This window comes from Mirounga angustirostris, unplaced genomic scaffold (assembly GCF_029215605.1).
Source record: "Mirounga angustirostris isolate CCGP_5_RB_7025 unplaced genomic scaffold, mMirAng1.0.hap1 SCAF_3, whole genome shotgun sequence".
In the NCBI taxonomy this organism is placed as follows: Eukaryota; Metazoa; Chordata; class Mammalia; order Carnivora; family Phocidae; genus Mirounga; species Mirounga angustirostris.
In genome coordinates, this window is record NW_026991711.1 from 161,276,291 (window position 1) to 161,293,452 (window position 17,162).

Sequence of the window (17,162 nt, forward strand, 5' to 3'; positions counted from 1 at the left end):
CCTTTGGAATTAAATAAAGTAACGCATGTAAGAATATTGTGTAAATACAAGTCACTCTGTAAATATTAAAGTGAAGTTTCCACCAAATACCCATAACTATTAATGACTTTCTTCAAAATATGCCTCTCCCAAAGGGCTTAAAAAGAATTTCCACATTAAATCAAGCTGACCTGCTAAGGGCCGAAAAAAACAACCCTTAAGACTAGCAGCCTCATTTTCACAGATAATTAGCTTTAAGCTTCAAAAAAAAGCAGGCCAAAAAAAAAAAAATTCTTCTATTTGAACAATCATTTACTATATCAAAGATTGTTTACATCTGTGGCTTTGGTTACCTTGATCAAAGTTGTTGATTATTGTTTTTATCCATGGGCCCTTTCCTAGGTGGTTAACTCCTGGTCAGAACAGTGTTGCTGGTAGTAGGTCCTGCTCAGAGCCCAGCAGAGCAGCCTGGCTCAGCCAGACCCAGCCAGATGATGTTTCTGGCTCAGCCAGACCCAGCCAGATGATGTATTCGCCTTTTTGGTAATGGGAGAAAGAAAAATGTATTTCTTGGAAAATGTGTTTTGTATAGTCACTTAAAATTCCACAAGGGAAAAAAAAGGAAATTTCTCTTAAAGATATACAGAAAATACCTAATTAATACTTTCAAGTTAGAATTTTTCCTTAGAAACAGTGATTTCATCCAAAAAAAAAAAAAAGGAAATCTTTAGGATTCAGAGACAAGAAGAGCTCCACAGCCTTAAAAATTAGAAAAATCCTGCCTTAAGGAATTTGGCAGTAGGACAAATACAAAAACCTTGTTATCACTAGCAGCAAAAAGTATTTATTAAAGTAACTACAACACCGTGGTGCGTAGGGGCTGCCACCATGGGAAGCCATGTAAAGTCAAGGAACAGATTCAGTTTCCGTCTCCTGGAAGCTAAAATCAGACACTCAGCTTAGAAACAAGTATGTAAACAGGTTTCAGTTCACCCCACATTTTAAAGGGGCAGTTTTATCATGCTGACTCATAAGGAATGCTTGCAACCACAATGAGTGGGTATGTCATGTGTTAGGCGGAGGCCTGACTTTAGAGTAACTTCATGGGAACCAGTCCCTCCATTCTAGACTGGTACCCAGTTCCGATGGCCATGCCTGCCCTGCCCTGTTATTCTGTACAGTTGGTTGGTGTCTGGTTTCTGAAGGCCTTTACCCTCCCCACTCTGCAAACCCTAATGCAGCCTCCTTCCACCTGCTTCCTTCCCTCTGCATCACTAGCACCTTGCCGCCCCCATGCTTCACTTTCCCTCCCTGCTTCTTTTGTATTTCTGGATGCCCAGGCTCAGTGAGAGTTGGCAGCATTAAAAGTGCCACCTGTTTAGTTCAGTAAAGGGAGCCCTTCCTGCCAGATGAAGGAGAGACATATGAACACTTCCTGCGCTGTGAGCAGCCCGGTTTGCCTACACTGCCGTCAGCTGGTTTGCCCCCAAACACTAGTCCTCAACCACATATCCTGTGCGCCACCTTGCATTTCTCTGAGCAGAGGGAGATGTACTGCCAGGCCTACAAGATTGTGTTCTATTTTTTTGTAGTGTTGGAACCTACCCCCATCACATGTAGAAACAGGCATTCTGCATCCTGTCCTGCTGAAAGCTAAGCCACAGATACTTGGCAAGGCCTTAAAACTAGCACAGACACACCTCAGCCCCATGGGTTCTGCGAGCTGGAGCGCAGACACAAATGCACACTGAGGAGATGACTGCGGTGGAGGCTCCCGTGGTGCCTCCCTCAGAATGCTGTCTACCCTTCTGCACACACACACACAAACACACAAACATTACTCACATGCACATGCACACATGCTCAGACAGGCACATGCCCTCTAGTTCTTCATCACGTTCTTCTCCCAGCCTCTCACGCTATCCGGGAAGACGTTTTACTGGCACTCGAACAGGCTGGGAAACTGGTTCCGTGTTGAACATGCTTGTCCCAGGGTGCAGGGGCCAAATCTGTTCCCTGCCATGCTTGGTGACACTTGACACAGTGGCCTTTCTTACCACTGAAGGGGGATTATCTGACACTGTTACTGAATGTATATTTTTGTATCTAAAAACTCTCCTACCTGGTCTCTGGAAAGTAACTCCTCTAGCTGAGAGCAGCAGAGGAAGAAGAGAGGTAGGGAGAGCACCTAAAAAGGAACAGGGCAAAGCTGGAGGCATTCCTCGGATGAAGAGAGAAACAAGCAATGCAGAATGTGACACAGGAAGGAGGCAGCTGTTTAACTAGCAATGGACAGGAGTTCCAATGTACTTAGTGGTTAAGACACAGGCGCTGGAGTCAGAAGGATGTAGGTTAGAATCCTAGCCTTACATTTGGTGATTTATATAACTTCTCTGATCATTCAGTTTCCTTATCTATAAAATGAGGGGAGAGGTCTGTGGAGAGAATAATTCTAATCACTTTACAGCATTGTTGTAAGGATTATGATAACGCATGAATAGCATTTTCGCAGTTTTGTCACACATAGTAAGTGGTCAATACACACTAAGGATGAGGATGAGGATGGTGATGATAATGAAGATGATTGAGTCAAAAGTCCATGAGACCACCTTCAGATTTAATGATTTGCTAGACGGACTCACAGAACTCAGAAAAGCTGGTGTACTCACGGTTATGGTTTATTACAGTGAAAAGATACAGGTTAACATCAGCAAAGGAAAAAGGAACATAGGGCAGGGTCCAGGACAGACCAGGCACCAGCTTCCAGTTGTCCTCTCCCAGTGGAGTCACATAGACAACACCTAATTCTCCCAGCAATGGTGTATGAGAAGATATACAAGGTATTGCCAACCAGAGAAGCTTACCTGAGCCTTGGTATCCAGAGTTTTTATTAGAGATCAGTCAAGTAGGCATAAGTTGCCTGCATCTGACCTTAGTTACTGAGTGTCCAGAACTTCCAGAGGTTAAATGATACCACATGGCTCAAGGCCCCAGGTAAACAAAGACATCTTATCAGGTGGGATTTCAAGGGCTTTGGTGTTACCTCTCAGGAGCTGGTCTGGGGCTAAAACTTTTTTTGGAATGTGCAGAGTTTGGACAACCCAGGCCTGCTGACTTACTCCTTTACTGCACAGTGATGATGATAAAGATGGAAACTACCCATTGTCACTAGACCTTGAGACCAATGAGATTGGGCCAGATATATCTCAGAAGCTGTTAATTGGGCCAGATATATCTCAGAAGCTGAGAGTTAATGAAAAGCAGAATTGGTCTGGACAGTCATAGTGAATATTGCCTTACTTGTTGAGAACCAACAGGGAGAAATAGAATGGAGAAGGAAGGGGATGATGCCACCAAGCAAAGAAGATAAAGGGAAGATTACCCAAAGCCAATGAAGAGCAGCTTAAGTCCCAGAGGTGGGGGCCTTTGAGACCAAAAAACAAAACAAAACAAAACAAGTGTTAGGTCCTCACTCCAAGAGCTAAGGAGTTGGTGAGACTCAAGAAGGCCAGGAATGACTATTGACCTGTGTTCCAAAGCAGAGGGGCACCTGGGGGCCTAGGTCTGGTGAAAAGAATTAGAAGCAGGTTTTGGAAAAGACTAAAAATTCCATTCCGTTTAGCAGAGGAGCTGACCTAAAACCACCTTAGACTAGACTAAGGCGCTTTGTCTGAGTCTAGCCCAGCCCAGGTGCAACAGGATGATTCTAAATGAGATAGCCAGGCAACTCCCCAAGCCCCAGTTAAGTAGAGAATACGGAAAGGCCCTTTGAGAAGGGCAAACCTAGCCCCCATTTACATTTCAATACAGACTAAGAGCAAACAGAACAGAATTTGTAAAGATAACAGGTTAGAATCTGAGGGGTTTTTGTTTGTTTTTGTTGTCTTCTTTTTGTATTTCTATGAAAGAAATATTAGGAGAAATGCTTTTTGGAATCTTCATAACTTTCCATTACTTATGGGAAGTTTGTTTTTGTTTTTAACAGTTTTGTAACTAAAAGTCAACTCTCCAAACAAAAACAGGACAACAGCAGAGGGGAGGAATACCTGCTTTCTGCCAGACCTAAGGGGCAGGGGTGGGGGGGAGTTCCCAACAGAGGACTCAGGAATTGAAGAGCACAAGGAAGAAGAATAAACAAGTCAAATTCTTGGGGCTTGTAGCCTAGGATAGTAGAATGAGCCTGGGGGTTAATTAGCAAGGGCACTATTCCACACAAATCATTTGGCTAAAGGTGTAGATGGGGCTGTTCTCAGATCACTGCAGAGGAGACCAAGTCTGTAGGCTCCAATGCAAACAACTCTCAGCCTAACCACTCTCCCCTTCCCACTATCCTCCCCCAAACATCTTTCTAAAATATATCATTCTCAGGGGCGCCTGGGTGGCTCCGTCGTTAAGCATCTGCCTTTGGCTCAGATCATGATCCCAGGGTTCTGGGATCGAGCCCCACTTCGGGCTCCCTGCTAGGCGGGGAACCTGCTTCTCCCTCTGCCTGCTGCCCCTCCCCCCACCTACCCCCACTTGTGTGCAATCTCTCTCCCAAATAATATGTATCATTCTCTTTGGAATTCACATCTGGGAAGCAAAGAAGATAGGTAAGTAATCAAAGTGCCCTCTTAAGCAACATTTAAGTATAGCAGAGATCACAACACGGAATCACTGTCACTTCAGAGTTGTCATGAGAGGAATGGAACCATCCCATTCCTCAGGAAAATCCTGACTCCTCTCAGAAAATTTTTCAAGGGTTGCCTGGATGGCTCAGTAGTTAAGCGTCTGCCTTCAGCTCAGGTTATGATCCCAGGGTCCTGGAATCGAGCCCCACATCGGGCTCCTTGCTCCGTGGGAAGCCTGCTTCTCCCTCTCTCACTCCCCCTGCTTGTGTTCCCTCGCTCGCTGTGTCTCTTTCTGTCAAATAAATAAATAAAATCTTAAAAAAAAAAAAGTTTTTCAAAACCTACAGATTCGAGATAGTTTTTCTGATGAGATATTGCAATGGCATCATGACATTAAGTATTTTATTTGCTTTCTTTCTTAGATCCCAAGAGATGACCCAAAGACATTTAAACCTTGGTCTATCCCTATAGCGTAACGTTGCTGTCATTTCCTAAAAGGTAAGATTATTAAGCTGAAAGAAAATTACTCAGAAAGAAAAAACATCAGCCAGGCCAGTAGCTTTCAAACTGTTCTAAGGAAGTTTAGGATTGCACAAATGTATAAATCTAGTTTCTTTTTTTAAAAGAGTCTTTATTCATTTGAGACAGAGAGAGAGAGAAGGAGAGAAGGAGCAAGGGGAGGGGCAGAGGGAGAGGGAGAAGCAGGCTCCCCAGTGAGCAGGGCATCCTGCCGCTCAGAACCCTGGGATCATGACCTGAGCCAAAGGCAGACCTTTAACTGACTGAGCCACCCAGGAGCCCCTCTAGTTTCATTTTTAAATCTTATCCAACATTTAATTTTTTAACACTAAACATGCATGGCTTTGGATGCTGACAAGGAAAGTCAAGGTATTTTATACAAGAAAAACATAGCAGTTTTTCTTTTCATTTTCTTCTCTTTTCTTTTTTAAAGATTTTATTTTTAGGTAATCTCTATACCCACCATGGGGCTCGAACTCATAACTCTGAGATCAAGAGTCACATGCTCCATCAACTAAGCCAACCAGGTGTCCCGTTTTTCTTTTCATCTTAAAATAAAATTTTAAATGAGAAAGCTGGGATGCCTGGGTGGCTCAGTCGGTTAAGCGGCTGCCTTCAGCTCAGGTCATGATCCTAGGGTCCTGCTCAGAGGGGAGCCTGCTTCTCCCCTGCCTGCCGCTCCCCCTGCTTGTGCTCTCTTTCTCTCTGACAAATAAATAAGTAAAATCTTTAAAATAAATAAATTAATTAAATTAAATTAAATGAGAAAGCTCTGGATTAAGATATTTTAAAGATCCGATTCCCTGATTCTTTTGAGAATCATTTATATCTTGAGTGCAAAACACCAAACTAAAATCTATTGCTTCCCACATTTATAATTAATTAGTGCTATTTAAAAGAGGTATCTAGTTGTATTTGTTGAGTTCAACGGCTACAATTTTATAGTGCAGCTTAACACAAAACACAGAACACTGAAGGCTTTGGAGCATGACCACCAAAACTGCCTGGGAAATTTATGCTGACAAAAAGAAACATACTTTCCTTGTTGGAAAATTAAACTGTTTTTCTGCACACTTACTGGGCAACAATTTTTAGTGCTGAAAATGAAAGCAGAGTCAAGAACTACATCGTAGATTCAGAGAAAAAAATTTTTTTTCTTCAAACTCTAATTTTCCAATTAAATGTCTAAAACAACCTGTGTATTAACAGATATGTTTAATTCCATTGTGGTTTGTCACATAAGAACTTGCATTGATAGTTCTGCTATATCAGACTAAATAATTGATGAGATTTTTGTTTCTCCTTTCACAGTAACAACACAAATCAAAATAGTCAACATTTAAAATTATATTTTAAATTATTATAAAATAGTAATTAAAAAACATACGCCCACGTATAGAGGGCAGAATAGTTAGCTCTTTAACTATTCTCTCTCTCCCTACCTCTCTCTTTCCGTATCAGAATTAAATGTGGATATGCTGGCAAATTGCCTCTAATCCCTGTATAAAACAAGGCTTGTAAAGTGCACAGAATTGTGCCTGACACTAGTACTCAAGGAAAGCCACACATATACACTCAGGTACGCTAAGCGCCAAACTTTAACAAATGGGAGACAATCAGTGAATGAACTGGGCTGTCAAGTTTTTGTACAAACTTCAAAATAAAGAACATCCTCAGAGTGCAAGAGAAATTTAAAAACCAAAAATCAAAGCGAAACCAAAAAAATCTCTTTTGCTACTTTACCACTTACAGCTATTTATGTGTCAGAATTATCTCCATGCTGTGCAGTTAAAAAAAAAAAAAGGCAGATATAAGTTACATTCTGAGTCTTTAACTGTCATCCTTTACCCACAATTTCAGATTTTTGCTTTCTTCAAAGTAGCATAATTGTTCTCACATATTTGCTTTATAAGCAAGTGTTAAACATTGACCTTATTAAATCTGTACCGCACTAAAATCATGTGTGTGTGTGTTCCATAACATTTTAAACCTCTGCTAAAAATGTGTGAAAATCTCTGAGCTCATCCAGCTTCTCATTTATTTTATAAATGAAGACATGGAGGCCAAGGAAGAATAAGAACTACCTAAATGTGCTTATTCAGATCCATAAAGCTTTACCAATCCAATTTTTCAACTATTTATTGTTTTCCTTATAAGCAAAAGTTGGGGGATTTGCACACTTTTATAATTAGTCTCTTTTCTTTTTTTTCCAGGTGTTTCAGTTTTTCACAAGTAAAAAGGTGGTTTGTTAATCCAAACTGATATTCTTATACTGTTATGGAAAAAAGACACAAATTTTAGAAACATTATTCAAGTCTGATTAGGTTAAAGATTAATCACTATTTATAAATTATTTACTTAGACTTTCTAGGCTAGAGGCCACCAGACAAATTTTGCAATATACACAATAGCCAAGTTTAAGTTTGATTTGTTTCTGAAGATATCATGTAACTATTGCTCTAAAAGCAAATTGTGTCTTTCTGTGTCCATCCAATCTAACTGGACTAGTAATGCAAGTTACAAACCTATAATGAAAGACACTTCTCAGCAAATAAATATGTGATTACTCTTCCCAAGGATACGTTTGATTTAGTGGTGACAGGTAGGAACACTACAAGAGTTCTGCAAGGTTTTGTTTTGTTCCTACTGTGAATTAGCTGTGAGTCTGTGCAGGAGCATCTGACAGCAAAGGAGTGGTATTTTACTCATGTAAGTCAGCTATTCAACTGGTTAACATTCTTTTGGAATTTGGAGATAAAAAGGCAATGTAAAAACTATTCAATGTATTATCATAAAACCCTTTAATTGTTTGTCCTAGAAAACATCTGATCTAGTAGCAGTTTCAGAAATACTTCCCTGCTCAGTTTCCCATATATTGAAGGGAGTAACACAGAGCAAAAGAGTTCTAAATTGTAATCATCCCAACGTTGTAGTTTAAAACATGTGGGATCCACCAAATTCCATTGATCTGAGTTTTTGAGGCCATCAGAGGAGGAGAATATGAATTAGGCCTTATTTGACCAGAAAGTCAGGAGGTAAACTGACACTCTGTCAGCCAGAGTTTGCATGATGAAGTCACCAAGCCACCGTCTGCAAGGACTCCAGAAGTGAATGAGGGAGGAGGGGCTGATCTGAGAGCACTGGGTGACGGGTGAGAGGAGGCAGAGATCAGGCTTGCCCTATGGGAGGCTGTAGGTCGCTGGAGGCAGTGAGCACATCTGGGATACGGCTGTGCACAGGCCTGTCCACTGACTTTGGAGGCTTCACTAGGGCCACAGGAGTCTAAGGGAAGAAGTGGGACTGGAGCACAAAGAGAAAGGAGACTAGAACAGAGAAGTCATAGGCGAGACAAAAAGTCATGCAAGATTTTTGCACACATAAGCAGAAGAGCTTGGGAATTTAGTGGGAATAGCCAGGGCAAAATAAACTGAAAGTAAAAAAAAAAAAAAAAAAGTTTTGGCTCTCAAAAATAAAATCCTTAACTGTGTAATCTAATGTGAATATAAGAAATTTGTTTTGGGGTGCCTGGGTGGCTCAGTCAGTTAAGTCATGATGCGGGGGGTCCTGGGATTGAGCCCCACACTGGGCTCCCTGCTCAGAGGGGAGTCTGCTCCTCCCTCTCCCTCCGTCCCTCTCCCGCTGCTTGTGCTCTCTCTTTTTCTCTCTCTCTGTTAAATAAATAAATAAAATATTTAAATTTTTTTTGTTTTATCATCTGTATCATTTTATTTATTTATTTATTTTTATTTATTTATTTATTTATTCATGAGAGTCAGAGAGAGAGAGAGAGAGGCAGAGGCAGAGAGAGAAGCAGGCTCCCCGCCTAGCAGGGAGCCCGATGCGGGACTCGATCCCAGGACCCTGAGATCATGACCTGAGCTGGAGGCAGATGCCCAACCATCTGAGCCACCCAGGCGCCCTCATCTGTATCATTTTAAACAGTGGTAAATATAATTCATATTTTGTAAAAATTTGGTCTTGTTGGGGCTAAGGATGGTTACTAGGCATTTATTTTCTATTTGTCACAGTTGAGAACTATAGAGCAGCAAAAATAGAGGGGTCTATATAAAAACTACATGTGTGAGTTGATACACTAAAATCTGGACGGCACGGATATCAAGCAAATACTTTTTCAAAAAGGCACAGCTGAAACCACATACTTGAAACCAGTTCTTTGGGCTCTAAGCATCGTTAAAGGATAGTTACTAAATTTTTTAAATTAGTAATACATTCACACAGTTCAAAAATATAAAAAGGTCTATAGTGCAAGGACTTACTCACACAAGCACAAAATGTAACCACTTTTTAAAAAAAGATTTATTTATTTGAGAGAGAATCCCAAGCAGACTCCACTCTGAGTGCAGAGCCCTGCTGGTGTGGGGCTCCATCCCACAACCCTGAGATCATGACCTGAGCCGAAATCAAGAGTCAGACACTCAACCAACTGAGCCACCCAGGCGCCCCAACCATTTTTGTTAGCTACTTTTTTTTCCCCCCTTCAGGAATAGCTGGTCCCAGAAGGCCCAGCCACTCTTGTCAAGATTAAAATTACTCTTAGTTGGTCCCATACATGGATGGGACATAGTGACCAAATGTCGGGATGGTAGGGGAAGTCTAAGGTGACAGGACAAGCAGCTGGCTCCTGCCCATGTTACATCTTCTGGACCCACTGAATGAGGTGCTGATCCCCCCTCCCCGTCTAGACAATTCTATCCCTTTCCCCATGTCAGCAGCGCCCTGGTGCCTGTAACAGTGAGGAATATAACCCTTAACGCTCATCATGGCTCTGTGGATCCTCCCGTTTTCCCCATGGGTCTTGGGCACACAGAAGGCATTTATACTCTTGCCTTCTGAACCTGGGCTCTCTGAGTGGGTTTTCTCTCCTGAAAGGAAAAGCAGCCTGCTCCCAGCTCCACCCCCAGAATAGTGAAAATTAACATTTGATCGGTCTCATATAACTGTGTAGACAAATAGCAAAAAGATATCACTCCTGATTCATAAGACGCTGAAAACAAGTTTAAAAATTAGGCAGAAATAGTTGGAGACAGAAAATAAAGGCATTTTCTCAGTCTCCTTACGCAACCTTGAATGAGTTGATACTAAGATATCACTGAGTACAAAACAAGAATGTTCTTTCCTTGGCATAGCCCCCATAGCAGGACAGACCTTCCCACACTCCCTTTACTTCATATTTAGATGATGTCACCAGCTGTCTAACTGGTCTTGTTCCAAACCATTCTGCACATAGCTGCCCGGATAATCTTTCTCAACATCTATAACCACCTATCCTCACTGGGTAAAAGAGAAGCATTCAACAGGACAGTTTCTTCTTCCAAAAAGGACTGTACTGTAATTTGTGTGGTAGTCACCAGTTGCTTCCATCTGCTTGGGGGTCTTTTCCTTTGGGAAGTTTCCCGTCCTCCAGTCCATGTGTTCCAGGAGGGCTGCTGGGCAAGGCACAGGATAAGCTGGGTCCAAGTCTCTCCCGACAGTGAGACTCTTGAGTAAGGTCCATGAGGTTAAAAGGCCACTGGTACAGATTGCCTGGATGGCCCAGCTGTGGAGAGCAGGTCCGCAAGCTCTGCTGCTAGACCCTCAGTGGTACCCCGTCCCTGTGCATCTCAAGGCCTGCTTCTCCAGTTCTGCCTTCAATTCTGTCCGCTAGCCAATATCTTTCCCGTTTTATTAGTTTCCTAGAGCTGCCATCACAAATTCCCACAAACTGGATAGCTTAAATATTTATTCTTTCACAGTTCTGGAGGCTAGAAGTTCAAAATCAAGGTGTTAGCTGGGCCATGGATTCTAGGGAAGAACCCTTCCTTGCCTCGTCTGGTGGCTTAAATATATCATATCGTTTATACTAAATTTCTAAAGTATTTTAAAGTAAATTACTACCCAGAAAACAACACCGATTAAGACCAGACTCCTTAATATATCCGCCTAGGTTCTTCTCAGAGTAACCCTCGCTTCATCTCTGCTGTTCCTCCCCCAACACACACAGACATATGTACGAACTATACTCCACACCAGACACACCAAGCTGCTCCCTGCTCCTAGAAGTTGGCAGCCATCGCCACTTCTCAGGCCTTTCCACGTGCTGCTTCTTGCCCCTACTTCTCCATCTGACTAACCTCTTCTCTTCCTTCAAGTCCCACTTGAGCTATCTCCTCTTCATACTCCTCTGGGAGCCCCTTCCTTCCCAGCCCTGCGGATCTGGCCACTCCCTCATCCACATTCTAGTGGCATCTAGTGCAGATCTCTCCATCTGTACGTTCACAGTGATACTGGGCTCGCAACTATCATCTGTGTCCCTCGCTGGACAGCGCACGTCATAAGAACCACAATTCATTGTTTTCCGACCTCTATTATAGCACACCAGGCACATAGTAGGTACTTAGCAGATAGGTGTTGAATAAAACAAAAGTGAAGGTCCTAGAACATTTCATTTCTCACCTCTTCTGCCAAGGAAAAGCAGAGACCTTCCTCACTGTTCTTAGCAAATGCTTTGCTCAAAGACAAATCTGTTGCTTACATATTGTTCTTTCTAGACAAGTGATTCTCAAAATGTCATAAGACACCAAAGTTCTTCATGTTGTTTCATAACACTTTTTTTTTAAAGATTTTATTTATTTATTTGAGAGAGAGAGAATGAGAGAGAGCACATGAGAATGGGGAGGGTCAGAGGGAGAAGCAGACTCCCCGCCGAGCAGGGAGCCCGATGCGGGACTCGATCCCGGGACTCCAGGATCATGACCTGAGCCGAAGGCAGTCGCCTAACCAACTGAGCCACCCAGGTGCCCTGTTTCATAACACTTTTTACCTGGGTTCTAAAAGTTCATGGAATTTGGGCATTTTAAAACTCGACTCATATTCAAAGTAATGGGTATAGAGAATTGTTGCAGATTTTCACATTAGCACTTCCTATGACAATTTGCCTAATGCTAAGAACCTCTGTTGTGGACAAGCCTTATTGTATAAAGCCCTCTGAGGCCACAACCACCTGCACTAACTAGGTTCTGAAAAATGAAGCTATGTTTTAAAAGAAAACGACTTTTGGTCTTTCTGGAACCAGAAAAGGAAATCCTCCAAGACAGTTTTAATACTGCGTTTTAAGAGTAGAATCAGAAATGCACGATGAGTAAAAGGCTACTTTTCTCATCAGATAAATTGGCATTAGATTTCCATTATAGACCATCCATGACCTTCTTCCGGAAGAATAATCATCATCAATGATATTATATTTAGCTTCCCTTGAAAGTAAAACAGCCCTGCTCCCTTACCGAGTTTCTGTGAAGAACTTTAAAATGCATGCGAAAATATTTTGTAAACGATAACATCCTGTCTGTATGTAAGGTCTACAACGACCACTCTATGACTACTAATATCAGGAGCAGTAGTAGTACTTACTACCAGTACTGTGGTTCCTGCTGCCGTTTCTACTACCACTAACAACAACAATAAAGCACCAACTAATTTCTATTCAGTTTAGTTGCTTTCTCATTTTAGGCTAATAACTTGATATCACACATAGGCCCCTAAAAAGTGAAATTTGGGCTTATAAAAAGAGAGCAAAGAAAGATGGCCATCTAAATATGCCAGGCAACAGTTCAACATACATTCGAGATCATTTTCTAACACAGAGACCTTTAGATCTAGATTATCAAGATTTCTTGTTCTTTAAATGAATCTTAATATATTAAGAAATAAGAATTAATAAGCAATAAACAGTCCTTCCTAAATAATCCTATAACTAACAGTTATACCATATGCCATCACAGTTAACTTTGTTGTTTGTTTTCCTTTAAATAAATGCCTTGAATGTTAAATAGCTTAGAATGTAGCTATTATGGTCGTCCAAAATATTACTTACTTGGCAAATTACCTCAAACTATTTTCTGAATAAACACTTTACAGGAGCAAAGAGTTTTCACCTTAACCTACCATCATTCCTATGTGGAGAGAGAGATTGAATGCCAGGTTTCTTGAATCCCTAAGCCTCAAAAATCTAAATAATAGAATCTGTTTCAAGAGGAGAAATCAGTGTCTTAAAAGAATAACTTATTTACCAAATTTTATTAAAATGTTCAGGTAATTAGCAATGCCTATTTTTGATTTTTCACAATCTTGATTTTAACAAATATTACTAATAGTAAATATTATTAATAGTCAAATAACTACTAAAACTCTTCTATACAGCAAGTGAAAGTGATGGGATATATGAGGGGTGCGTGGTTAGCTCAGTCAGTAGAACAAGCAACTTGATCTCGGGGTCATGAGTTCAAGTTCCACCTTGGGTTTGGAGATTAAATTTAAAAAAAAATTTTTTAATGGTATATATGAGGGACACCTGTGTGGCTCAGTCGGTTAAGTGTCTGCCTTCAGCTCAGGTCATGATCCCAGAGTCCTGGGATCGAGTCCCTCTTGGGCTCCCTGCTCAGCGGGGAGCCTGTTTCTCCCTCTGCCTGCCACTCCCCCTGCTTGTGCTGTTTCTTTCTCTCTCTCTCTCTCTCTGACAAATAAATAAAAATCTTTTAAAAAATGATAAATGATATATATGAGATATGTAGCAACTATTTAACACATTTTCATCTAAAATGTAATTATTTGAAAGCTCACTGCACCTCAACACTTTTTCATTGTAAAAATCTTGTGGAGCCTATGAAAATACTTCTAGCCACACACACATACATACATTCATATATATGTAGGAGTACACATGCATTCATATGTACATATGTGTTAACATACATATATGATGCAGTATTTAGGCCAGATTCATAAGGTGTTCTACAATCTTCTATCCAAAGTAAAGGAGTATAAATACTTTTCCCAGATCATTTTTAAGGGAAGCAATGTGCTTTTTGAAACAGGGCCTTGCCATCTTCCTGGGTTTTGGAAGAAAAACCTATTGTCACTTGCCCTTGAAAAAGAAACACGTATCTATTTCCACCACCAATGTTAAAACTGATATCAAGTTCACATGTTGCATCTAGCATCTTTCATCTAAGTAGGTCAAAAATTTTGAATCCAAGAAGACAATGGGGAACTTGCAGCAATGGCAAAATGAAGATGTCAGCAAATCCTCTCTGCAAAACTAATGATAAAACTGGGCAAGATTGTCCCAAACTACCATTTCAAGACTGTAGAATAAGTAAACAAAGGCCAACAACAAATTGACACGTGTCTATTCGTGAAAAACCGTTAAACTTCAAATAAGAGCAGGAGGTGGGTGGTATTCTGTGGAAATCAATGAAATAAAAAACAAAACCAAAAGATAGAGAAAAATCAATAAAACCAAGAGATTTTTTGCTTTGAAAACGTCAACCAAACCGATAAACCATTAGCTATACTGACTCAGAAAAGACACAATTATCAAATGAGGAATGAAACAAAAGACATCACAACTAACTTTACAGATGTTAAGAGGATTATTAGAGAATTTTATGAACAACTGCATGCCAACAAATTAGACAACTTAGACAAAATAACAAATTCCTAGAGACACACATATTACCAAAGCAGACTCATGAAGAAACAGGAAATCTGAACAGATCTCTAACAAGTAAAGGAACTAAATTATTAATTAAAAATCTTCCCACAAAGGAAAACCCAAGCCCATATGGCTTCACTGATAAAGTCTATCAAATACTTGAAAAAGAAATAATCCCAATCTGGGGCGCCTGGGTGGCTCAGTCGTTGAGCGTCTGCCTTCGGCTCAGGTCATTGATCCCAGGGTCCTGGGACAGAGCCGGGCTCCCTACTCTGCAGGAAGTCTGCTTCTCCCTCTCCCACTCCCCCTGCTTGTGTTCTCTCTCTCTCTGTCTCTCTCTGCCAAATAGATAAATAAAATCTTTAAAAAAAAAAAAAAAAGAAAGAATCCCAATCCTACACAAATGTTATGACGACTACTGGGAGTGATTACTGAAAATACCTTCATTCATGAAATAAATCTTCATTTAAAATAGGGAACCTAGAGACCCTTGGTTGGCTCAGTCAGTAGAGCATGTGACCTGATCTCAGGGTCGTGAGTTCGAGCCTCATGTTGGGTGTGGAGCCTTCTTATAAGTAGATGGATGGATGGATGGATGGATGGATGGATGGATGGATGGATGGATAGGTAGGTAGATAGATAGATAGATAGATAGATAGATAGATAGATAGATAGATAGACAGATAGATAGATAAAAAACAGGGAACGCAACCTGGCCTAGCAATGATGAAAAAAAGTTCCAAAATACTTTTATCATAAGACATTGTCTTGAATGTTGCTAATATTTCACCAAAAACTTTATTATTTATATGCTGGAGTTTGCAAGGTTAGCCATTACAGAATTCTTAACTCAGCACTAACAAAAACAAAAGACAATTTAAAGCAGGCCCTGACCTTGTCTTATGAGGCATTTCCTCAAAGATCTGATTTATCCCTCTTCTCAAGCTCATTAACTTTAAGCTCCTTAAACTTAAAATTATCACTTTAAGCTCCTTAAACTGTTATGCTAGTACAGCATTTATCAGGTAGGCATGCAGTATATTGTTGGGAACTCGAGTCAGTTTAAGGATACCAATAACGAATCTACAAAAAGATATGGAACCCCATTTATGAGAGTTAGAAGGGTCTTAGCTGTCACGTAAAGCATCCATACTCATATTTTACAGAGAGATTAAGTGACTCATGTAAAATCTCAAAAACAGCCAGGGACGAGATTCTCCTTTAAACGTCTATCTTCCAGCATTGCTATAAGAAACCAGGTTGACCTTCTTTGTCATCCTTCTTTCTCCTCCACGGTCAAGTCTCCACCACGGAAAGTACTAGCTTTATCAAACTCATCCCATACTCACTAAAGCATGTTCCTTGCCATACACTGAAGCACAACTAAAATGAGTAAGAAATTGCCATCGCCATCAAGAATTTCAGTATAGGATAAAAGATAGGACAGTTGCAAATTCAAAGTAGGTCAAATATCAGAAAAGTACGAAGAAGTTCAGAAAAGGAATGTGTTCACATCGGCTGCAGTGACTAAGAACGGCTTAAGGGAAGGATAGTATTTGAAATAAGGCTTGAAACGATAAATAGCATTTTGACAGTAAAAAATGAGGGAAGGACATCTCAAGAAGAGGGACATCTCAGTCTGACTAAAGCATAGAGTTCAGGTGTTTGGAACCTTTTCAGCCGTGATACAGTTTATAAACATTTCCCTTGCGAGCCCATGGCACCTATTCCCGTGGGCACACCTGAAAGCATAGGTAATATAGGCTGCCTGCCATGTACAATGCCCAGGGACGTCCTCCCTCTCTGACTTTCAGGTACGTATATCAGAATGGAAATAAGTGAGAATGATCTTGTAATAGATAATCTTCAATCCGCTTTAATTTTTAAGGAAAATCACTTGCTGGGGCACCTGGGCCACTCAGTAGGTTGAACATTGACTCTTGATTTCTACTCAGGTCATGATCTCAGGGTCCTGGGATCAAGCCCCACATCAGGCTCCGCGCTCAGCAGGGAGTCTGCTTGAGGATTTTTCTCTCTCCCTCTTCCCCTGCCCCTCCCCACTCTCTCTCTAAAAATAAATAAATAAATCATTTTAAAAAAAAATCACTTGCTAAATTTAATATAGCTTTTAGTCAAAAATTGCTTGCTATACGCCCCACAATGGAGAGCAATAACAGATTAAGAACCACCAATATGATGGGAAGTAAAGGTGAGAAACATTGGTCAGAACGATCCCTGGGTGATCTGGAGTACAAACCAAGGCATTTAAACAGTGAAATGCTTCAGGCTGCATTTGGGAAGATTACTCTGGAAGTGCGGAGAAAGGGATAGCAGTTGGGAAGTTATTGCGAAAGTCCCAGTTAGGGGAAATAGAGGCCTAAATGAAGATGATACTGGAAAAAGATGATGGAATTGAGAAATGTGACAAATATAGAAGATAAGCTTGGTGAGGTCAGAGGTCTAACTTGTCACCTCTATATCTCTAGTGGTCTTTAGCTCCGTTAACTATTTGTTGAATGGATAAATTAGATCTTGGTGGCAAGGCAATAATGCTATAGTGCTGC

At 40.8% G+C, this 17,162-nt stretch overlaps 1 protein-coding gene across 1 annotated transcript in view; it reads left to right on the forward strand.

Annotated features, from left to right (window-relative positions):
• The window catches only part of LOC123838968 (aldehyde oxidase 2-like), an 87,091-nt gene extending 72,935 nt beyond the window's left edge, over positions 1–14,156 (forward strand). The window contains 1 exon segment of the mRNA XM_045868274.3: positions 5,012–14,156. Coding sequence (XP_045724230.1) covers positions 5,012–5,065 — 54 coding nt within the window. The 3' untranslated portion in view covers positions 5,066–14,156.
• The last annotated feature ends 3,006 nt before the right edge of the window (positions 14,157–17,162 follow it).